The sequence below is a fragment of the Salvelinus sp. IW2-2015 genome, linkage group LG20, assembly GCF_002910315.2.
Source record: "Salvelinus sp. IW2-2015 linkage group LG20, ASM291031v2, whole genome shotgun sequence".
NCBI classification, from domain to species: domain Eukaryota; kingdom Metazoa; phylum Chordata; class Actinopteri; order Salmoniformes; family Salmonidae; genus Salvelinus; species Salvelinus sp. IW2-2015.
Window position 1 is genome coordinate 15234667 of NC_036860.1, and position 25418 is coordinate 15260084.

Consider the following 25418-nt stretch of genomic DNA (forward strand, 5'->3'; position numbering starts at 1 on the left):
CAGGTGTGGTTTTGGTTCAAAGTGATGTGTATGAGTTTCAGGCCCCTATATTAGTGTAAAACTAGGCCCTCAAAATAAYGCCTACTTTATGATAACATATTCGATTAGGATCTCACTTGGTGAAGTCCATAGAACTGAAAATGAATGAATGCAACACCTAAGCCTCTTTTTTTTACTGAAGAATTTGCTGTGTGCATATGGAGGAGGCGTGTGTGAATGCGCAAATGGAAGACAGAGGGGCGAGGGGAAGGGATTCAGCTACACACACACACACACACACCTTGACCCCTGACCCCCTGGGTTTAGTACGGACCTGCACGCCGTCATGGCTGAAGAAGAGGCGAGCGTCAGCTGCAGTAGCCATCTGCAGACAGGTAGCTCCGCCCCACACCGGAGACTTCCTTATAAGGAGGGTGAAGGAGCGTCTTTCACTGCTCTGGTAGCACTCACTGAACACGTCTAGAGAGATGATTYAAGGGTTAAAGGTGTGAAAGTATTGCAAATGGTCCCAGACTGGGATGCKATCCAGRAGACTTTCAGAACAGGTGGTCCCTTGTGGTCTGATGCGGAACTGCTACAAGGCATTATGGGGTAACCTTCACTCAGAAAATACAAGCTGCTAACGGTATGCATAACAGAGTTGATAACCACTACATTGACATCCTCACAGTACAAACACACAGCCAGGATAAGGCTCACCCACCAAGGGCCAAGTTCTCAAACTTCTGGGCCAACACCTTCATAGAGAGCTTGGTCTCCGTCTCACTCTCCAGCTTAGACAGCTCCCTCAGCATCTTACAGCCTGCCAGAGCACTGAGGACAGACTCCCCTGCCTAGAGGGGAGGAGGGAAGAGAGAGAGAGAGAGAGAGAGAGAGAGAAAGAGAGAGAAGCATTGTACATTGGTAAATTAAAGGTAGACTCAGCGAGATGACGCAGATGCACAAGGTAAATAGCAGTAGTGGGTCAATTTCCACAACAACTAAGAGCGATGAAGCGCGAGGCTAAACCACTCCACTGTTTCGGTCCGGTAGCTACCACGTTGTAGCAGCARGAAGCGAACCCCTGCACACGCACAGATACTCTGTSTGACTGTGTGAGAAGTTTTGCATCATGCTTATCGGAATATCTGCGGTGCTGCTCATGGCAACGTCATTTCACCGAGTCTACCTTTAATGAATGGCCTTTGGAGTCCATGTTATTTTCTACAGATTAGATTGTTGAGTGCGCACATTGTTTATCACTGTCATTACAGCTGCCTGGTCCCATATATTCTTAACTGACTCACCTGGTCAGACCACTCCCGAGTGGCCTAAGGCACTGCATCTCAGTGCTAGAGGCGTCACACAGACCCTGGTTCGATTCCAGGCTGTATCACAACCGGCCGTGATTGGGAGTCCCATAGGGCAGCGTCGTCTGGGTTAGGGTTTGGCCGGGGTAGGCCGTCATTGTAACTAAGAATTTGTTCTTAACCGAGGTTAAATTAAATAATGATTTAATAAATTACCATCTCCCAGAAGTAGACGGCCATCTCGCTGCGGTTCTGCAGCACGGCCCAGATGAACAGAGAGGCCCACGGATAGAGACAGCGCTGCTCCTTGTACGGACACTCCTCCAGCAACAACTTATTCATGTGCTGAGAGGGAGGAGAGAGGGAGAATAGGGATATAAAGAGGGGGACGGGGTGAACGAGAGGGAGAGAGTGATGTAGTCACAGTTACATTCTATGGCCAGTAATGCAGTGGTATCACCATAGTAGCATTGATAATTAAACTATATTGGTGGAGTCTACACTATCACTGCATCACTGTGCCGTATCATTGAGAACAAAGGCATTTGTAATTCATGTCTATGTAGAACAGAGGTGTGAGGCGACACTACTACAAACACTAGCTGCCTCCTAAATGGCACATATCCCCTATATAGTGCACTACTGGGCAGGTACCCTAGTAGTTAAGAGCGTTGGGCCAATAACCGAAAGGTTGCTGGTTTGAATCCCTGAGCCAACAAAGTGGAAAAATCTACTGATGAGCAAGGCAGTTAACCCCCAACAACAACTGCAGCCCCACACAGCTCTCTGATTTAGAGGGGTTGGGTTAAATGCGCAAGACACATTTGAGTTGAATGCATTCAGTTGTGCAACTGACTAGGTATCCCCTTCCCCTTTCCCTACTTCTGACCAGGGCCCTGGTCAAAAGTAGTGCACTCCTTGTATATAGGGGGAGAGAGTGTCATTTGGAATGCAACCACTACCTTCAGTGCTCTCCTGGTGCTGGTGCTCTGGTCCAACTTCAGAGGGCTGTAGTAGAAGGGCAGACACACATCTCCCAGGATGTCCCATAGAAGCCTTGACATCTGAAGGGAGAGGCGAGAGGAAGTCACATAGAACTGAGATGACTACCCACATGAGAAAATACTATAGAATACTACAATACTTACTATAGAATGATGTAGTATACTGTAGTATACTATACTACACACTGTAGAAATCCTCAATCATGTGTAGCACACGGTAGTATACTGTAGAATATTTACAACAGTAATGTCTGCTAAAGCCCTATGGTCCGCAAAAACACTACACTTTTTTAACTATAGTAAATATTACCGTATTTAATTAGCATATACCCTGCCCATTCCCCTCCACCATATCCCAATTTGTGCCAACCATAAGTGAGAAACCAAATGCCAAGTATAGACAATATATTGTGTTCCCTACCGGTTATAGAAAATAGCAGAAGCGCTGAACTATCTGTTCAGATTATGGAAAATTTGCTCTTTTAGGTTATGGAAAACATGCTATTTTAGTATTTCTCCACTAGGTTTCCTCAAGGAGAAAGCCTCCACTTCTATGTCAAAGTTAATAAAACTAAAACACTACAGTATATACCACAGTATACTACAATCAGCAAAAAACACTACATGAATTACTATAGTACAGTGCATTCTGAAACTWTTCAGATCCCTTCCCTTTTTCCGCATTTTGTTACGTTACAGCCTTATTCTAAAATGTATTACATATTTTTTTCTCATCAATCTACACACAATACCCCATAATGACAAAGCAAAACCAGACACTACAGTGAATACTATAMTATTTATACCATAGTATACRATAGTATTTTTTCATGTGTTGAAAAACATTTGATCAAATGCTCCTCAACTCCACACAGTGAGTGACCCCATACATCCCCTTTCCCCCTCCCTATTTTATCAATTTACCATTTAATTTCTCCACAAATACCTAATCACATCCGTACTTTAAAAAAAGTATGTGGCTGTATATCCGACTGACRTCTTTTTCTCCCTACTAAAGATTAGGAAGTTTCTGTGCATGTGTGGATCACGTTCTGCACGTGTTTCTTGACCTCTACTTTACCCACACATTTTGTGGTCTCCTTCCCTTCACATTTCTCACTGTCAATCATGAATGATCATTTTTCAAGTTTTACCGGTGAAACATCCATGCTGTATCTGCATACCAATAATTTGATCTCAAACAGTTTCATTGGGATATGTACAGTAGCATAGCCTACCTGTGTATTTTGCCTAGTGGTGCACYCTGTTTAGTCTTGGCCACATGAGAGAAAATGCTGTGGTGTTTTTGTCTTACAGTAACATAATACCATGCCATTATATTAGGTTCTGTTGCATAGAATACTATCATTATGTGATCTTGCAGACTTTGATTCAGCTATGATTTAACTTTATTAAACAAGCACCATTTGCCAGAGTAGCCTGTTCTCTATGAGTAGAGCAGAGACTGTGCGTAAAGTAGAGAATAAACATGTGCGCAGAACGTGATCCACACATGCGCAGAACGTGATCCACACATGCGCAGAAGCTTCTTTAGTCTGGAGACGAAAAGGTCTGGTAAAAGTCACATCCGCAGCCACTACGATAAAATAAAGTGCAACCCCTCCTCACCTCATACAAGCTGAGCTCTTTGGCCGACCAGGGTTCTGATATGGGGCTCATGGGGCTCTTGAGGAGCGAGGCCCCGTCCAGAGAGCAGGGGACGGTGGGCAGGGACCCGGCCAAGCCCTGCCTCTCTGTGAGGCGGCGCTGGAGCAGCGTGTAGGCCAGAGAGCTGTCGGAAAGCGAGCGGTACAGGCCCTCCAGACGCCGGTATGTCAGGTAGTCCAGGATGTTGAGYCCYTTCTCGGTGAAGAGACGCACGAACTGGGGCTTGTCGTTGATCAGKGCGTCCGTCATGGAATCCTCTAGGTCCTCYTACTGCAGGAGGATGTTTTTCAAAACATATCCATTTGTCAATCTATCTAAAATAAATGTGTGTCTCTGTCTCTCTATCCGTCTGTCTGTCAAAATTGAAATCACTATCGTACCGAGTGATAAAAATAAGAAACGCTCCACAAATTGAACATTTCCTAAATTGTTCTGATTTCCAACTCCCTTTCACCAGCAGCCTATCTTCTCTGTATTGTTCATTATTTTCCTAATATTATCCGATACAGAGATATTGGAAACATACAGTCTGATAAATGCCCTGTCAACTAAATAACATAACATTTAAAAAAAAATGCTGTTTAACAATGGTGATAGTGGTGATCGTGAGGAGCAGCTCACCTGCCATTGGATGTCTCCATTGAAGAGTTCACTCTTAGCGATGTCCACCCTGTTCCAGGCTACTGCTAGCTTCAGCTCCTCTGTGTACTCCCTGGCATCGCTGGACACACGTTTACTGGCTGACAGACAAATACATAGAACGAATGAGTAGTTTGACCAGGATCATGTTTAACATATCTGTCAACAGATAGCAAACGCACACACACACACACACACCATACACACACGCGCACAGACACAAATAGACATGCAGACGGAAGAATGCATGCACGCACGCGCATACACACACACACACACACACACACACACGCACCCCTACCTCTGACGAGAGCCTTCAGTAGCACTGTGTCAAAATCATCAGGACTCTCCTGCTCCCCGTGGAACACTGTGATCAGATCTCTGTTCTGGTAGATACTCAGAGCCTGGTGAGAGAGAGGAGGGAGGTATAGAGAGAGAAGGGTAAAGAAGAAAGAAAAGGAGTAAGGTTATGTGCTCACTTACATAAACTTGCTTTCTCTCTCACACACACACGTAGCAGTACTTCCGTCCCTCTCCTTATCCAAACCAGGCTTGAACCATGGACCCTCTGAACTCATCACCAACTGCCACCCCAGAAGCATCGTTACCTATCGCTCCACAAAAGTCAACGGAAACAACTACTTCTATGTCTCWGAGCGGGTGATATCACCAATTGAACGCTACTAGCGCATCGCTAACTAGCTGGCCACTAGGCCAGACACACTAGTGTGTCTGGCCGACTATTTCACGTCGGCCAGACACACACACAAACACATGTATACACACCCATCCACACACCAGCAAGCTCTCACAGTCGCACTGCAGAATGAAACGTTTATCCAAGTGTTTTTGACACCCTGGTTTGCTCCTARTGCTCTGTATCATTCCATTTCTCCAGAAGTCACATTTCTAAGTTAATGGTTAAGTTTAGACACTCATTCCGAATGYTTATGGTAAGGGTTAAGGTTTGGGATTGTGTTAAAACAGAAACAGTGCCTACCACTGGGATCGACACACAACCTTCTGATCCACAGTCATGGGATTATTTCCATCTGCTATCCCAGGATTATGCACATCTGCTATCCCCGGCCACAATGCCCTAAAAAAACTCACGACTACTTGATGGTAATAGTGCTCACTGTTGCCCCTACTGGACGGTTTTGAAGGCATTTCCTGACGCCCTCAGTGCATAGATATACCTCCAATTTCGAAGTCAATCTTGAAGGATCTCCCTGACACACACACACACACACACACCTCCCCACCCACACACACACCCGTCCACACACACACACACACACACACACACATCCCAGCCCACCCTGCCCCCACTCACCCTGTCCACCAGCTTCTCCAGGTCTGCCTCGGCAGTGAAGTGCCTCCGGACCCTCTCACGGGCTCTGTCGCGCAGCTCCGCACTGGGGCTCTTGCTCCCCTCAGCCTCTGGCGGGGGAGAGGGGGGGCTCATGGGCATGGCTGACAGTGCATCCAGCAGCTCACAGATAAGGTCCGCCGCTGGACCAGAACCATTCAACACCAGCCAGGGAGTAGCCTTCTTCAGAGAGAGATCCACCCTCTGAGGGAGAGAGGGCGGGAGGGCGAAAAGCAGAAAAGAGAGTGWGAGAAAGTGAAAGAAGGAGAGATAAGYGGGAAAYGGAAATTCAAAAGGGAKGGAGAGAGAGAAAGAGGGGATAACGGGAATGTTCTGGTCATGCACAGTAATGTACTATAGGCCTAGTGATGTCATGAAAAGTAAAGTACGTCATAGTGATGATAGTGATGTTGCCATAGCTTACCTCCAGCATGGCAGCGTCCCCTGAGATGAGCATACACAATACAGGGACATCTATACTGCCACTACCTGGAAAACAACAGGTACAGGGAAGGGGTGTAGGACAAATGGGAGAAGTCCATAAAATCAAGTTTTTAAGTCATGAATCATTGATCAGATGTCATAGTCAATGTCCATCAATGTTTCATGATTTACTACTTATAAGAATATTTATAAGAATATGTATTTCCACAAGCATCATGGAAGAATGCGAATGTATCAAATTATTGTCAAGTTTTTTGTAATGAGTCATTCAGTAAGGTTACATACACATACACAATAATATGATTATTGTGAATAGTCAGATTAATAATAGTTTGAGTTGACATTTACATGCCTTGCAAGAAGAACGATCTCCCTTATAATCCTGTTTACACCGACACATTTGAAATCAGGCTACCTGACGGGACTTAGAAAAAATGCAAAACATCTGCAATCAAATTAAATGTTCTACCGCAGCAACAACCATGTTATTTTTGTGAAGCATATTTGATTCTGAGTTCGGACATATGAAGTTTGTATGTAAAAACTATTTCTAAGATGCATACTTTCAATATTTCCGAACTCCCTTCACTCGTGCAAAATAATTCAATTTGAGCTGCTCGTGCTAGCACATGCACAGATAAAATACATCGCTATAACWKTGAGTGAGGCATTTCCATATCCCCAATAATTCTAAAGATTGCTCAGAGAACCAGACGTATCGGTTTATGCTTACTTTGATTATGACCGTACGCCGAATAAGATAAGCAGAGTAAGGAGTTTACAGGACTAATGCCATACTCGACCTAATGCCATTATCAGTTTAATATCTAATTATTAGTGTGCATGTAAACGTGATCATATTGTGAATGTCATTGATCTCATTGTGAATGTCCATCATACTAATGTCAATGTGTGAATATTTCATGATTTACTACTCATATAAGAATATTTTTTATTTTATTTAAACTTTATTTAACTAGGCAAGTCAGTTTAAGAACAAATTCTTATTTACAATGACGGCCTACCCCGGCCAAATCCGGACGACGCTGAGCCAGTTGTGCGCCGCCCTATGGGACTCCCAATCACGGCCGGATGTGATGCAGAATGGATTCGAACCAATATAAGACTATGTATTTTCCTTACAAAAAAATACAAACACAATTGAACACTTCACGATAAGTCATCCTTTGGATTAATTGTTATACATTGATAATGTTAGTCTTTCTTACTGAAATATATAAATAACCCACCAAATATTAGCGATKCAAAAAAATTACACAAGCGTCACTGAATTACATTAACCTAGTCGTATTTACTTGGCCAGGTCGCAGTTGTAAATGAGAACTTGTTCTCAACTAGCCTACCTGGTTAAATAAAGGTGAAAAAAAAAACGCTAGCAAAGGCGGGCCCTCCTTGCCCATCAAAATAAAATATTAAAATATTGATAGTTGAAGGTGCCGTGTCTAGTTGATAACCGCCTTGGTAATTGCTTCGAAACTGAACCTAAACTATACCGAAACTAATTTCACACTTTTAACAACAGATTATATAAATGTAAAGCATGATGGGGAGAAAGGGAGAGAATGGGTGAGTTGCTGCCTGCCATAAAATGAGGGACACTGTCTGACAGACCAATCAACCTGCACATGTCCTCTACTGTATGCTTATTGCTTTTGTTCAATGTATGGTTATTTTGACCCTTGGTTATTGTTGTTACTGTTGTCAACTTTGATTCTTATTATTTTCATGTTGTAAATATCCAAAGTAAGCTTTGGCAATATGTACATTGTTACGTCATGCCAATAAAGCAAATTGAATTGAATTGAATTGAGTTGATAAGCGAGGGGAAGCGAAATACGCATTATTATGTAGGGTAGGGCCATTCTATTGTATTGATTTATTCTATTATAATCTCAAAATTATATGTAGCCTCCAAACAGTTTTATAGTCTACTCTGGCCTACTTGGAGTACACAGTGAGAACGTGCATCATTTGCAATGGTAAGAAGACCAAGACGAATGGATGCACATGCTGCGTTAGCGTTGCGACAAAATCTGAATGAAAATGACTCAGATGGTGGGGAAGAAATAAATCATGATGACATCTCTGATGATTATTCTTCTGATTCTGAGCCTCAGCTTGAACCTACAGCTCCGAGGCCTAACCGCAAAAAATGACAGAATGGTGCGCACTGAGCAGGTGCTTGCACCACCACCAAATGAAAGGAAAACACTGTTTGGATAAAACATGCTGGTGACAATGCTACAGACCGATTATCAGCACAAAATGTCATCAGTGAGAGAGCAGGCCCTACATCTCAAGTAAAAAACTAAATCAGCAACGCAATCACCAGCTTTCGTTGTTTATGTGACATGGGCTTGCTCCAACTGAGAATTGACTATTTTTGACTGCTGTCATATTGATGTGTATATTCATTATAATGRCATTATTGCTTGTGTGCTGATTTTCCCTATTTATCAAGCACACTTGGCATATCTCATTTACATAAGTATTCACTCCCCTGAGTCAATACTTTGTAGAAGCACCTTACTGCTATGAGTAGCGATTACAGCTGTGATTCTTTCTGGGTAAGTCTCTAAGAGCTTTCCACACCAGGATTGTGCAACATTTGTCCATTATTCTTTTCAAAGTTCTTCAAGCTCTGTCAAATTGGTTGTTGATCATTGCTAGATAACCATTTTCAGGTAGATTTAAGTCAAAACTGTAACTCGGCCCCTCAGGAACATTCATTGTCTTCTTGGTAAGCCTTGTCCTTGTGTTTTAGGTTATTGTCCTGCTGAAAGGTGAATTCATCTTCAAGTGTCTGGTAGAAAGCCGACTGAGCCAGGTTTTCCTCTAGGATTTTGCCTGTAATTAGCTGTATTTCATAAATGTTTTTATCCTGAAAAACTCCCCAGTCCTTAATGATTACAAGAATACCCATACCATGATGTAGCCACCACTATGCTTGAACATGCTGTGTTGTATTGGATTTGCCCCAAACAGACACATTTTTTGCAGTATTACTTTAGTGCCTTGTTGCAAACAGGATGGGTGTTTTGGAATATTTGTATCTGTACAGGCTTCCTTTTCACTCTGTCAATTAGGTTAGTATTGTGGAGTAACTAGAATGTTGATGATCTATCCTGTTTTCTCCTATCACGGTCATTAATAAACTCTGTAACTCTTTTAAAGTCACCATTGGCCTCATGGTAAAATCCCTGAGCAGTTTCCTTCCTCTCCAGAAATTTAAGTTAGGAAGGACACCTGTATCTAGTGACTGGATATTTAATGTGTGCTTTTTATTTTTTTACCCATCTACCAATAGGTGCCCTTCTTTGCGAGGCATTCCAAACCTCCCTGGTCTATGTGGTTGAATCTGTGTTTGAAATTCACTGCTCGACAGGGACCTTACACATAATTGTATGTGTGGGGTACAGAGATCAGGTAGTCATTGAAAAATCATGTTAAACAATATTATTGCACACACAGCTATCACATTTGGTTCCTTGGGAACGTATGTTTTTTAGTTTCACATTGGTTGTGGGAACGAAGCCATAGGTTTCTGACCGCCAAAACGTGTTTTAAACATTCCGAGAACAGAAGTGACAATTTAGCCTGTTCTGGGAACGTTTATTTTTAGGTTGTAGGGAGGTTCTGAGAACATTTTCTTGGGAGGTTTTATTAACGCTCTGTGAATGGAAATTAGAGGTTATTTGGAGGTTTTTGAACAACTTCCTTAAAATTATGACTGAATGTTTCAATAAGAGATAGATTTTTTGGGATTAACTTTTTTAAACTCCAAGAACAGATAAGAAACATGGAAATTAATTTCCGTAGGCATTAATCATGCAACCATTTTTTTTATTGAGACAGAGCATCAGTGAAATTCAAACCTATGATCTTTTGTTCTCTAGCCATGTTATTAGACGACTGCAGCACTAGGATGGAGCTAGCATGCTATGTTTTTTTACGCATACAAAGCTGTTAATTTTAGTCTGTTCAAACAGACCCCATTTCAAAGGAAAGAAACACTCATTAAGATCGGGTGTTGCTAATTAATGGGCCAAAACACCAACACACCTGAACACATTTAACAAGATAGAGGATATAGAGAGTATTCCCAGAATATTGCCAAGAACCTTACATTCTCTGAACGTTCTGAAAACATTTTTTCCAGAATATAGTAAAAATATTACATTAAATAGAACCACATAGGCACTTGTGTGGAATGTTCTGTGGAAGTACTGCAATTCCCACAGAAAAACTTTTTTCTTAACGTTATCGGAACAATTTGAGAACATGTCTTTAATGTCTTTAATCCAAACCATGAGAAAACCTGTAGGAAACTTTATGCTGAAGTACTGAAATTCCCACAGAAGAACATTGTTTCTTAACATTCTTTGAACTATTCGAGAACTTTCACAATGTCAAACCAGTTGGAGAACGTTCCTAGAATTGAAATTAAATGTAATCATGTTTGAGCTTTTAGGAAACATTCTGATGAAGCAATGAAATACCAAGAAAATAAAGATTTTTTGTCAAGTTCCTTAAATGTGCTGAAAGCCAAGTAACTATCCTGCACCATTCCCAGAAAGTTGTAGGAAGGTTGAATGCAAAATAACCATAGAACYACTACACTCTCACCAAGCTCTTAGAAACAGATGGTTCTCAGAACGTTATGTGCTAGCTGGGCTGTGTCTCACCCCAGATGCCTGTGCGTTGGTGGGAGATGTAGTCCTCCATCTTGGCCCTGAAGGCCATCTCCCCTCCCCGCCGGCCTACACTCCCATCATCCACCAGCAGGAAGGCCTGGTAGTTATTATCCAGGCAGCACGAGTCACGGGATGTGTTCTGGGCATAATACCGCGCTGGAAAACTACCCTGTGGAGGAGAGGCGTAGAGAAAGATAGATTGTGTGGGGGGGAGGGTTAGAGAATGTGTGAGAGAGAGGGGGGTGTGCGAGAGAGATTATGGGTAGGGAATGGGATCAGAGGAGGAGAAAAGGGGTAAAGGAAGAGGGGAGAGAGATCAGGGTAGAGAAAGGAGGGTAGAGAGAGAGGGAGAGAAACAGAGAGAGAGACATAGTGAGAGAGKGAGAGAGAAGAAGACATTGTGATTCCCATCCCTTGTGTAATAAAAAGTCCTCGTTGTTATTAATTTGATTTCCTGTGGTTTTGAATTTCCCGATGTAAAAGGACATCTTATTGAAAGAGAGAAAGAAATAGAGTGAAAGAGAGAAGGGATAAAAAGGAGAAGGAAGGGGACAGAAATAAATTAGGAAAGTGAGTAATAGGCAGAGGGGAGAGATGAAAGTGAACAAAATTCTACAATTGTATATGGTGTCAGTGTACAGTAGCGTGTTCCAATGCATTCCTATGTGTGTGTGTCTTTCTATGTCTGTGTCACGTGCATGTTTAATTCTGTATACATTGAACATTGTGTGTGTGTGCATGTGCGTAAATGTACCTGTGCGTTGATGAGCTGCTGTCTGTTGTGCACCAACCCCCAGGGGGCCATGCCCACAGCGATGACTTTCTTCTGGGACAGGGAGGAGGCCGCCGCTGCATGATCCCTCACTGCTTCCCCAACACAATGACTCACTCCCTCCCTCAGCCCCCCAGTCACTATCCACGCCCCTGGGAGAGAGGGGGGAGGGAGAGGGAGAAGGAAGAGGGAATGAGTGGGAAAAAATAAAAAAGAGGGAGCGAGAGATATGGGGAGAAAGGGGGGAGGGGGAAGTGAGGGCGTGAGAGAGAGCATGAGAGAAATGTTTATGACACAACTATAATATGCCACTTAGCAGACGTCATTATTCAAAGCAACTTGTAGTACAGTGAGTGCATAAATGTGACCCCTGCAGGAATTGAACCCACAACCTTGGAATAGCAAACACCACATTCTTACCAACAGGATCATATACAACGGACAATAGACAGATAAGAAACATAAGCTTGTTGGTTATGAGTCAAGGGCACTGTGAAAATATGTAACTGGCAGTGAAAGATGACATCAAATAAATTATAATGTTTTGGAATCAGGCCCAGGAAGGATGTTTAAAATACTTAATTTGAATTCTGAACTACATGCACTTATTTACACTTACTCAAAGTATATCCTGTTCTACTGGTTGGCATCTTACCATTGCTGTGTCTGCTAACTTTATGCTCTATGGACAACCTGCTTATTGCCCTGCCTTGCTTTAATCAACAACTGTCTGGCCTAGATGGTCATGTGTCCTGTAAACTTTTAACCCATACAGACAGAGGAGGAAGAGAAGGAAAAGGAAGAGGAGGAGGAGAAGGAGGGTAAATTACAACAGCAATGCAACACTGATTGGTAGAACGGACATACTTTTAATTACACCTGATCCGCTCTGTCCCTACAATACGTCATGAAAGTAAATACCTCATGTATTGATGTCATAGGATCGTATATAAATATCGATAAAACAASCATGCTGTTTGTCCTCAGTGGATCATGGGGCTAGGTACAGTATTTCTGCCAGAAAATCATCAGTTCCGTGGTTCATCTTAATGGGATCACATATATGAATTCATGATATATTAAACAAATAGATGAAACGGAATGGGCGTTATTCTCACCTGTGCCCTGTTCCGCCCTGACCAACGTCAAACCCAGGACACCTGGGTGTGTGTGTGTCAAATCAAATCAATCAAAGTTTATTTGTCATGTATACAGATGTTATCGCAAGTGCAGCGAAATGCTTGTGTTTCAGTGCAGTAATCCTAGCAATACAAAACAATACACTCATAATCCAAAAGGTAATAGAGTATCAAAGCGAGCAATGTCAGAGTCCTGGAATATATATATATATACACATATATCAGAGGAGGAAGGGGAGGACCATCCTCCTCAGTTATTTTTGTAACGAATGTCGTCGGGAGAAGGAGAAGAAGACCAAGGTGCAGCGTGGTAAGTATTCATAATACTTTTAATAAATACGAACACTTGAACAAAAACAACAAAGCGACAAATGAACAGTTCTGCAAGGTGCAATACACAAAACAGAAAACTACTACCCACCAAATACAGGTGGGAATGAGGCTACCTAAGTATGGTTCTCAATCAGAGACAACGATAGACAGCTGCCTCTGATTGAGAACCACACCAGGCCAAACACCTAGAATACAAAACATAGAACAAAACATAGAATGCCCACCCCAACTCACCCCTGACCAAACCAAAATAGAGACATAAAAAAGGAACTTAGGTCAGGGCGTGACAGTACCCCCCCCTCGCCACCGACCCTAGCAGCGGGCCCCAGACAGGAGGGAGACTCTGGCTGCTCCGGACAGGAGGGAGACTCTGGCTGCTCCGGACAGGAGGAGACTCTGGCTGCTCCGGACAGGAGGGAGACTCTGGCTGCCCGGACAGGAGGAGAGACTCTGGCAGCCCGGACAGGAGGGAGACTCTGGCAGCTCCGGACAGGAGGGAGACTCTGGCAGCTCCGGACAGGAGGGAGACTCTGGCCGCTTCGCCATGTTTCACCACTGGAGGCCTCGTGCCATGGATCACCACCGGAGCCTCGTGCCATGGATCACCACCAGAGGCCTCGTGCCATGGATCATCACTGGAGGCTTCTTGCCATGGATCATGCACTGGAGGCTTCGTGCCATGGATCATCACTGGAGGCTTCGTGCCATGGATCATCACTGGTGGCTTCGTGCCATGGATCATCACTGGAGGTTTCGTGCCATGGATCATCACTGGAGGCTTCGTGCCATGGATCATCACTGGAGTGGAGAGACACACAGGAGGCCTGGCTCTGGGAGAAGGCACAGGACTCACCAGGCTGGGGAGACATATAGGAGGGTTAATTCTCGGCGCAGGCACAGGACTCACCAGGCTGGGGAGACATGCAGGAGGCCTTGTCCTTGGCCGAGGCACCGGATACACTGGGCCGTGGAGGCGCACTGACGGTCTCGAGCGCAGATCTGGCCCCACCCGTTCTGGCTGGATGCCAGCTTCCACCCGGCAAATGCGGGATGCTGGCACCGAGCACACCGGCCTGTGGATGCTCGGCCGAGACACAGTGCGCATCACCCCATAGCACGGGGCCTGACCAATCCCATGCTCGCCACGGTAAGCACGGGGAGTGGGCTCAGGTCTCCAACCTGACTCCGCCACACTCCCCGTGTGCCCCCCCAACAAAAACATTTTTGGGGCTGCCTCTCGGGCTTCCTTGCCAGCCGTGTTCCCTCATACCGCTGGTTCTCAGCTCTCACTGCCTCCAGTTCTGATTTCGGGCGGCGATACTCCCCCGTTTTTGCCCAGGGTCCCTTGCCGTTCAAGATTTCCTCCCATGTCCAGGAGTCCATTCTTCCACGCTGCTTGGTCCTTTGGTGGTGGGTAGTTCTGTAATGAATGTTGTCGGGAGAAGGAGAAGAGGACCAAGGTGCAGCGTGGTAAGTATTCATAATACTTTTAATAAATACGAACACTTGAACAAAAACAACAAAGCGACAAACAAACAGTTCTGCAAGGTGAGATACACAAAACAGAAAACAACTACCCACCAAGTACAGGTGGGAATGAGGCTACCTAAGTATGGTTCTCAATCAGAGACAACGATAGACAGCTGCCTCTGATTGAGAACCACACCAGGCCAAACACCTAGAAATACAAAACATAGAACAAAACATAGAATGCCCACCCCAACCTGACCAAACCAAAACAGAGACATAAAAAAGGAACTAAGGTCAGGGCGTGACAATTTTGTCATTTTTTATATACAGCACCAGTCAAATGTTTGGACACACCTACTCATTCCAGGGTTTTTCTTTATTTTTACTATTATTTACCTTGTAGAATAATAGTGAAGACATCAAAGCTATGAAATAACACATAAGGAATCATGCAGTAACTAACAAAGTGTTAAACAAATCAAAATATACAGTATTTGAGATTTGAGATTCTTCAAAGTAGCCACCCTTTGCCTTGATGACAGCTTTGCACACACTTGGCATTCTCTCAACCAACTTAATGAGGTAATTCCCTGGAATGTATTTTAATTAACACGTGTGCCTTGTTAAAAGTTAATTTGTGGAATTTCTTTCCTTCTTAATGCGTTTGAGCCAATCAGTTGTGTTGTGACAAGGTAGGGGTGGTATACAGAAGATAGTCCTATTTATGGCAAGAAAGCTCAAATAAGCAAAGAGAAACTACAGTCCATTATGACTTTAAGACATAAGGTCAGTCAATCGTAAAATGTCAAGAACTCTCGTGAGGACCGCCACAGGAAAGGAAGACCCAGAGCTACCTCTGCTGCAGAGGATAAGTGTGCTCTTCACGGATGAATCCCAGGTTCAACTGTACCGGGCAGATGGCGTCGTGTAGGCGAGCACTATGCTGATATCAACGTTGTGAACAGCATGCCCCATGGTGGAGGTGGGGTTATGGTATGGGCAGGCATAAGCTATGGACAACGAACACATTTGCATTTTATCGATGGCAATTTGAATGCACAGAGATWCCGTGACGAGATCCCGATGTCCATTATTGTGCCATTCATCCGCTGCCATCACCTCATGTTTCAGCATGATAATGCACGTGCCCATGTTGCAAGAATCTGTACACCATTCCATGGCCTGCATACTCACCAGACATGTCCCCCATTGAGCTTGTTTGGGATGCTCTGGATCGACGTGTGTTCCAGTTCCCGCCAATATCTAGCAACTTCACACATCCATTGGAGAGGAGTGGGACAACATTCCTCAGGGCACAATCAACAACAGCCTGATCAACTCTATGCGAAGGAGATGTGTCAGGAAAATGGTAGTCACACCAAATACTGACAGTTTTTTWAATCCACGCCCCTACCTTTCTTTTAAGGTATCTGTGACCAACATTTGCATATCTGTATTCCCAGTCATGAGAACTCTGTAGATTAGGGCCTAATTCATTTATTTCAATTGACTGACTTATATGAACTGTAACTCAGTAAAATCTTTGAAAATGTTGTATGTTGCGTTTATTTTTTTGTTAAGTGTATATACTCTATATAATGGTGTGTATAGACAGTATGGACAGTATTTCAATATAAAAAGTGTGTATAGCACTGGTTACTGTATATAGGATGAGTAATAACTAGAATACAGTATATACATAGAAAGTGGGTAAAACAATGTGTAAACATTAAAGTGACCGGTGTTCAATGACTATGTTCACAGGGCTGCGGTCTCTAAGGTACAGAGTACCGTGTCTATGTGTGTCTCACCTGTGCTCTGTGCCGCCCTGACCAGCCCCTGTCTCAGCACCTCCCTGACCCAGGTCTTGACTTTCTCGCACCCCTCACCCCCCACCACAGAAACCACCAGGTTGGGGGAGGGTACCCCCCAGTGGGCTGTCATCAGGGTGTATACCATCTGAGGGGTGGTGTCGCACGACAGGCGCAGGAACTGACCAATAGGAAGAGAGAAGAATGGATGAGGTGGAGGAGGGGACAATGAGTATCGCAATAAACTGAGGATTATCAAGAAGCTGTGGTGAATTGGTGCGGCTACATAAAGTAATTGCTAATTGGTTCATCTGCCTATGACGTAGTTCATCAGTGGCAGAGAGATATCGGTACAGGTGAGAACATTCCGTCTGACTGATGTGAGGGCTGGCAGCACTGCTAGAACACGGACTCCTCTACCATTGTTCCATAGAATGCCAGACAGACGTTCTGCTGTGAAATGAATAAATATGACAGCCTCATACCTCACCTCTGCAATGTCAAAGCTCTCTCATTGTCTATATGAAAGACACTTCACTAGCAACTGGCGGAGCAACAAGGCCCGACGTAAACGAGCAAGAGGTTGAAATGAAATACGTTCACATTGTTGTCATTTAGTGTCAATGAATGCTTGAGTGACATATTAGTTTCATAACTTATAGCATCTTATAACATCATGAAATTAGGTAAGTAAGTAAGCCTTGGACAAATATGCTTTGTCTGAGCCAGAATGGCCCATAGGGCAGGAGCCTCCTGTTTCCTGAGCTTGCTCAGGAATGGCAGCAGGCAGGTGTGAGTGTATCTGCACGCACAGTGAGGCGAAGACTTTTGGAGGATGGCCTGGTGTCAAGAAGGGCAGCAAAGAAGCCACTTCTCTCCAGGAAAAACATCAGGGACAGACTGATATTCTGCAAAGGTACAGGGATTGGACTGCTGAGGACTGGGGTAATGTCATTTTCTCTGATGAATCCCCTTTCCGATAGTTTGGGGCATCCGGAAAAAAGCTTGTCTGGAGAAGACAAGGTGAGCGCTACCATCAGTCCTATGTCATGACAACAGTAAAGCATCCTGAGACCATTCATGTGTGGGGTTGCTTCTCAGCCAAGGGAGTGGGCTCACTCACAATTTTGCCTAAGAACACAGCCATGAATAAAGAATGGTACCAACACATCCTCCGAGAGCAACTTCTCCCAACCATGCAGGAACAGTTTGGTGACGAACAATGCCTTTTCCAGCATGATGGACACCTTGCCATAAGGCAAAGTAATAACTAAGTGGCTCGGGGAACAAAACATCGATATTTTGGGCCAGGAAACTCCCCAGACCTTAATCCCATTGAGAACTTGAGGTCAATCCTCAAGAGGCGGGTGGACAAACAAAACCCCACAAATTCTGACAAACTCCAAGCATTGATTATGCAAGAATGGGCTGCCATCAGTCAGGATGTGGCCCAGAAGTTAATTGATGCCAGGGCGGATTGCAGAGGTCTTGAAAAATTTGGGTCAACACTGCAAATATGGACTCTTTGCATCAACTTCATGTTATTGTCAATAAAAGCCTTTGACACTTATGAAATGCTTGTAATTATGCTTCAGTATTCCATAGTAACATCTGACAAAAATATCTAAAGACACTCAAGCAGCAAACTTTGTGGAAATTAATATTTGTGTCATTCTCAAAACTTTTGGCCACGACTGTATAATATCGAGCACACAGCCATGCAATCTCCAAAAATTGGCAATAGAATGGCCTTACTGAAGAGCTCAGTTACTTTCAACGAGGGACCGTCATAGGATGCCACCTTTCCAACAAGTCAGTTTGTTAAATTTATGCCCTGCTGGAGCTGCCCTAGTCAACTGTAAGCGCTGATATTGGGAGGTGGAAACGTCTAGGAGCAACACCGGAACAGCCGTGAAGTGGTAGGTCACACAAGCTCACAGAACGGGACCACCGAGTGCTGAAGCACATAAAAATAGTCTGTCCTCGGTTGCATCACTCAATACCGAGTTCCAAATTGCCTCTGGAAGCAACGTCAGCACATGGCTGAGCAGCCATGGAAGCCTATGATCTCTATGCACAATGCCAAGTGTCGGCTGGAGTGGTGTAAAGCTCGCCGCCATTGGACTCCGGAGGGGTGGAAACGCGTTCTCTGGAGTGATGAATCACGCTTCCCCATCTGGAAATCCGACGGACGAATCTGGTTTTGGCGGATGCCAAGAGAACGCTACCTGCCCCAATGCATTATGCCAACTGTAAAGTTTGGGGGGGAGGGAATAATGGTCTGGGGCTTTTTCATGGTTCGGGCTAGGCCCCTTATTTCCAGTGAAGGGAAATTTTAACGCAACATCATACAATAGCATTCTAGACGATTCTGTGCTTCCAACTTTGTGGCAACAGTTTGGGGAAGGCCCTTTCCTGTTTCAGCATGACAATGCACCCATGCACAAAGCGGGGTCCATATAGAAATGGTTTGTCGAGATCGGTGTGGAAGAACTTGACTGGCCTTCCTGGAGCTCTGACCTCAACCCCATCGAACACCTTTGGGATGAATTGGAACGCCGACTGAGAGCCTGGCCTAATCGCCCAACATCAGTGCCCGACCTCACTAGTYCTCTTGTGGCTGAATAGAAGCAAGTCCCCGCAGCAATGTTCCAACATCTAGTGGAAAGCCTTCCCAGAAGAGTGGAGGCTGTTATAGCAACAAAGAGGGGACTAACCCCATGATATTGGAATTAGATGTTTGACGAGAATGTGTCCACATCCTTTGGTCATATAGTATAGCTGAGTCACTTAATGGTTATGAGATGACGGGCAGTAAGCCAACTATCTAATTCATTAATCACCCACCCTCCCGCCACTGACAGAGCAGTGTGTGTGTCCTAGTGTTATTTATACTTTAGTAATACCCTGGGCTGATTGATTGAGCGCTGGACCAACTGAGCAAACATACACTATCCTCTATCAGGTCATCAACCTGGGACAGAGACCAATCCCATGTACAGTACCAGTCAAAGGTTTGGACACACCTACTCATTCAAGTGTTTTCTTTATTTTGACTATTTTCATGTAGTAAATCATGTAGTAACCAAAAGAGTGTTAAACAAATCTAAATACATTTTAGATTTTAGATTCTTCCAAGTAGCCACTCTTTGCCTTGACTAGTACTGTATGTCTTAGCATGTGTATTTCTTAGCATGCCCGTGCATGAGTGTATGCACACAGTTGAGTGTGTGTTACCCACATGGCTGTGTCTCCTGCCAGCCTCTGCGAACTCCAACTGTCCGAAGGCGTCAGTGGGGTACTCTGAGGAGTGCTGAGAGCTATCCCACTGGCTGACGATGGCTGCCCCGAAATAGTCTCCCGTAGCAATGGAGCCGTGTGTTTCACGCACACCACCGCACTGGCACAGCGCCCCATTACTGACAGGGCCAGAGAGAGACAAAGACACACATGAATACGCACACATATACACACACACACACACAGCCAGTCATTACAGTGAACAGACAATTCACAAAATCAAAAACACAGACCACAGACACACACGGCGACCCAGAGAGAGGCTGTACCTAAAACAGTCCTCTATGAATGTGGTGCACACTCTCTTCTTGATGATCTTGGGGATCCAACTCTGTCAGGGAAAGACATTGGGTAACTGTTAGTCGCTGTTACCTAACAAGCTACAGATGTTGAATTTTATGCTAAACTGGATGTACACTGTGTACATGAGCTGGGTAGCCATTTGATTAGCTGTTCAGGAGTCTTATGGCTTGGTTGTAGAAGCTGTTTAGGAGCCTCTTGAACCTAAACTTGGTGCTGGTGTGAGCCATGACCAGCCTTTCAAAGCATTTCATGGCTACAGACGTGAGTGCTATGGGTCTGTAGTCATTTAGGCAGATTACCTTAGTGTTCCTGGGCACAGGGACTATGGTGGTCTGCTTGAAACATGTTGGTATTACAGACACAGACAGGGAGAGGTTGAAAATGTCAGTGAAGACACTTGCCAGTTGGTCAGTGCATGCTCGGAGTACACGTCCTGGTAATCCGTCTGGCCCTGCGGCCTTGTGAATGTTGACCTGTTTAAAGGTCTTACTCACATCGGCTGCGGAGAGCGTGATCACACAGTCATCCGAAACAACTGATGCTCTCATGCATGTTTCAGTGTTACTTGCCTCGAAGCGAGCATGGAAGGTATTTAGCTCGTCTGGTAGGCTCGTGTCACTGGGCAGCTCTCGGCTCTGCTTCCCTTTGTTACATTTTTTTATCGCTTTGGTGCAATTTTCACAAGTAACATACGGGTACATTTTCACAACTCTTAGAACAAAACTCAAAAGAGATCATCAAAAATGTGTTTAAAAACTCTAAGCACATTAACACACAAAATCATACAGTCACCTTTTCACCCAATTTAAACAGTTTCATCTAGAAATACATGTTTCACATTGCAATAAATGTTCAAATAAAATAATGTCCTTTCACAATGCAATGCTCACATTACTTTTGATATGAGTCTTTTCTCTTTTGTGAAAATTTGTTTCTCTTACTTAATCCGAKTGCTTTTAATTGATTATCTCCTAAACTTTTTGTAAACCTATTGATTTTATATGTAAACTGGTTTGCCTAATATAGATTTTGAGAACTTCATAATTCAAATCTATGTCTGTAAAAAAAAATCATATACACTATATATACACTCAAATGTACTACTTTGATGATTTTGTCCCCCATGTGRATAAACAGTTAAATTTACTGTGATTTCAATGAGAACCTATGAGAACCTTCATCAAACCTTAGGAAAGGATTGATGCAAACTTGTGCCTGCTAAACATTATGTTTCTTAAATGTCTTTGATTTGATTACATTGTGAAAGATGCCTTCAATGATCACACCTTTAATCACACATGGGAAAGAAATGATGGACATTTGATGTTTAGTACATTTTTATGGTTGGTGCAAGTGTATTGGCTAATGTTAAAACAGTGTATGGTACTGTCATTTACAGTGCTGTAGATTACATTAAAAGGGCAATTGTTAAACATGTATTTTGTATTTTTTGCTATTGGATTAACTGATTGTTAAAATAACTTTATTGCGACGATATCATTATGTTATGTTTTGGTGATTAAACGAATGTAGTCATTATATTTCACAGTAAACATACAGTTGAAGTCGGAAGTTTACATACACTTAGGTTGGAGTCATTAAAACTTGTTTTTCAACCACTCCACATATTTCTTGTTAACAAACTATAGTTTTGGCAAGTCGGTTAGGACATCTACTTTGTGCATGACACACGTAATTTTTCCAACAATTGTTTACAGACAGATTATTTCACTTATAATTCACTGTATCACAATTCCAGTGGGTCAGAAGTTTACATATAGTAAGTTGACTGCGCCTTTAAACAGCTTGGAAAATTCCAGAAAATTATGTCATGGCTTTAGAAGCTTCTGATAGGCTAATTGACATAATTTGAGTCAATTAGAGGTGTACCTGTGGATGTATTTCAAGGCCTACCTTCAAACCCAGTGCCTCTTTGCTTGACATCATGGGAAAATCAAAATAAATCAGCCAAGACCTCCACAATAATTGTAGACCTCCACAAGTCTGGTTCATCCTTGGGAGCAATTTCCAAACGCCTGAAGGTACCACGTTCATCTGTACAAACAATAGTACGCAAGTATAAACACCATGGGACCATGCAGCCGTCATACCGCTCAGGAAGGAGATGCATTCTGTCTCCTAGAGATGAATGAACCTTGGTGCGAAAAACGCAAATCAATCCCAGAACAGCAAAGGACCTTGTGAAGATGCTGGAGGAAACGGGTACAAAGTCTCTGTATCCACAGTAAAACGAGTCCTATATCGACATAACCTGAAAGGCTGCTCCCAACCGTGAAGCACGGGGGTGGCAGCATCATGTTGTGGGAGTGCTTTGCTGCAGGAGGGACTGGTGCACTTCGCAAAATAGATGGCATCATGAGGTAGGAAAATTCTGTGGATATATTGAAGCAACATCTCAAGACATCAGTCAGGAAGTTAAAGCTTGGTCACAAATGGGTCTTCCAAATGGACAATGACCCCAAGCATACTTCCAAAGTTGTGACAAAATGGCTTAAGGACAACAAAGTCAAGTCAATCCTATAGAACATTTGTGGGCAGACCTGAAAAAGCGTGTGCGAGCAAGGAGGCCTACAAACCTGACTCAGTTACACCAGCTCTGTCAGGAGGAATGGGCAAAAATTCACCCAATTTATTGTGGGAAGCTTGTGGAAGGCTACCCGAAACATTGGACTCAAGTTAAACTATTTAAAGGCAATGCTACCAAATACTAATTGAGTGTATGTAAACTTCTGACCCACTGGGAATATGATGAAAGAAATAAAAGCTGAAATAGATCATTCTCTCTACTATTATTCTGACATTTCACATTCTTAAAATAAAGTGGTGATCCTAACTGACCTAAGACAGGGAATTTTTACTTGGATTAAATGTCAGGAATTGTGAAAAACTGAGTTTAAATGTATTTGGCTAAGGTGTATGTAAACTTCTGACTTCAACTGTATATGTTGGATCAATGGTTGTGTGGTGAAAGATGTCTACAAACAAAATTAATACACAATGAAAGGTTTTGAATGCAAGACTGAATGCATTACCAGTTTAGAGTTTTGTTTAGAAAATTCCCCACATACTTGTGAAAATAGTGTAACAGGGTTATATTGGTGATATTGGTGATATTGGCCAATGGGTTTTTGGTTTTAGTTTTGTCTTGCCTTCACCTACTCAACATGGCATCTTATTGGCTGGTTTGCGTAGCTTGCTTACGAGGGAGGATGTTTCAGTTAGAATCGTCCCAGTGAACAAGCACCAAAACAGCGGTAAGTTGTTGGGTGCAAAGCACTGTACGTCAAAAGTGATTTTTATAATCCCAAGTGATGATTTAAATGTACAATTTATATCAATTTGTTTGTAAATGTTATTCGAACATCACACYTAAGATGCAGCGTTTTTTGGTGAATATTTGTTGTGCATTTTGTTGTAGAGAATTCCCGCTAATACTAGCTAGCAACTTACTGTGTCTGGTGGGGGGTTTCGTATATTTTGTACAGTGCGTGAGTGCAGAGTTGGATGGTGAGCCGTGCATTGCATGACGTGCAATTATGTGCTGTTTCTATCAGAATAAAGCTCCATGACTGGTGATACAAGTTGGAGTTCGTGTCGATGATTGATTGTACACAACGCAAGAAGAGTACTGTTACAAAAGCACCAAAAGTGATTAAAAAAACTGCAGTAAATGTGGGGAATACCTAAGTAGTGTATGTGTGGACTGAACACACGTTATTGTGCGCGGGCTGCTAGGGATTTTGGGTCATCTGAGGACTTTAACTGAGTGCACAAAACATTAGGAACATTTTCCTAATATTGAGTTGCATCCCCTTTTGCCCTCAATTTGTCTAGGCATGGACTCTGGAAGGTGTTGAAAGCGTTCCACAAGGATGCTGGCCCATGTCGACTCTAATGCTTCCCACAGTTGTGTCAATTTGGCTGGATGTCCTTTGGGTGGTGGACCATTCTTGATACACACGAGAAACTGTTGAGCGTGAAAAACCCTGCAGTTCTTGACACAATCAAACCGGTGTGCCTGGCACCTACTGCCATACCGCGTTCAAAGGTGCTTAAATCTTCTGTCTTGCCCATTCACCTTCTGAATGGCACACATACACAATAAATGTCTCAATATTTTAAAATCCTTCTTTAACGTGTCTCCTCCCCTTCATCTACACTGACTGAAGTGGATTTAACAAGTGACATCAATAAGGGATCATAGCTTTCACCTGGATTCACCTGGTCAGTCTGTCATGGAAAAAGCAGGTGTTCCTAATGTTTTGTACACTCAGTAACAGCGCACTGATGTCAGAGATCATAAGATACAGAGGTAGAAAGAGGAAGAAAGGGGGTAGAGATTTTAAAATATCAATTTTGGTCAAGTTGCGTTGTTTCCCCCATACAGCTGTGCAGGTCGAGTGTGTCCCTATAGTACAAGACACATCCTGCGCAGTACAGCTTGTAGAAGAAACGGCTTGCATAAAATGGAATATAACGTTGCGGATTAAGTTCAGAATGGCACAATTTAATGTGTACAACATCTAAAGACCTACATCACTATACTCAGACCATTTCTGTTTCTAGAAGGACGTATTTGGGTGTTTTTGGAGCATGTCTTTTGCATGCCCTGATACTGCACAACGAGCAATGAGAAAGTGAATTGCGGCTGCGGTAAGTTTCTCAAAAGCAAGTGTAGTGGACATTTTTTGTGTCCTCTGTGTCTCTGCAAATGCGTGACTACATGTAGTGTGTTGTTTCCTGATTATTGTGTTAGGATGTTCTGTGACTGCTCTCAGGGAGAGGACTGATAGAAGAACAGAAAGAAGGGAACATATAGTTACTTTGGCCCAACGCCTAGAAACTATGTGTGCAAGATCATGATCAGCCTATTGCGCCCTGAGAGCAGAGACTCCTAGTTTGGGCATGAGTATAAAGAGTGCTGAAGGGGAGCACCCCTTCAGAGGTTCTGACAGACTTGTACTTTGAGAATTAAGTTGGTTGTAACCTCTCTGGCCGTGATAATAAAGATATGCTAATTTAACTTTGACTTGGAGTCCTTAGTGGTAACTTCCACCTCATAAGCCAAATCACAAAAAAAGTGTCTGGACCCTTCTATAACATGTCATTTACATCAAAACAAGAGATTTACTTCAGAA

The 25418-nt window shown here is 43.4% G+C and overlaps 1 protein-coding gene across 1 annotated transcript in view; it reads right to left on the reverse strand.

The window, feature by feature from the left end:
* The window catches only part of trpm4a (transient receptor potential cation channel, subfamily M, member 4a), a 64261-nt gene that overhangs the window by 27791 nt on the left and 11052 nt on the right, over positions 1-25418 (reverse strand). Inside the window, 14 exon segments of the mRNA XM_070449811.1 lie at positions 314-459; positions 704-833; positions 1506-1634; positions 2252-2353; positions 3923-4231; positions 4583-4701; positions 4902-5004; positions 5937-6176; positions 6397-6461; positions 11123-11300; positions 11886-12055; positions 16657-16837; positions 19898-20075; positions 20226-20287. Of these exon segments, the coding sequence (XP_070305912.1) occupies positions 314-459; positions 704-833; positions 1506-1634; positions 2252-2353; positions 3923-4231; positions 4583-4701; positions 4902-5004; positions 5937-6176; positions 6397-6461; positions 11123-11300; positions 11886-12055; positions 16657-16837; positions 19898-20075; positions 20226-20287 (2112 nt within the window).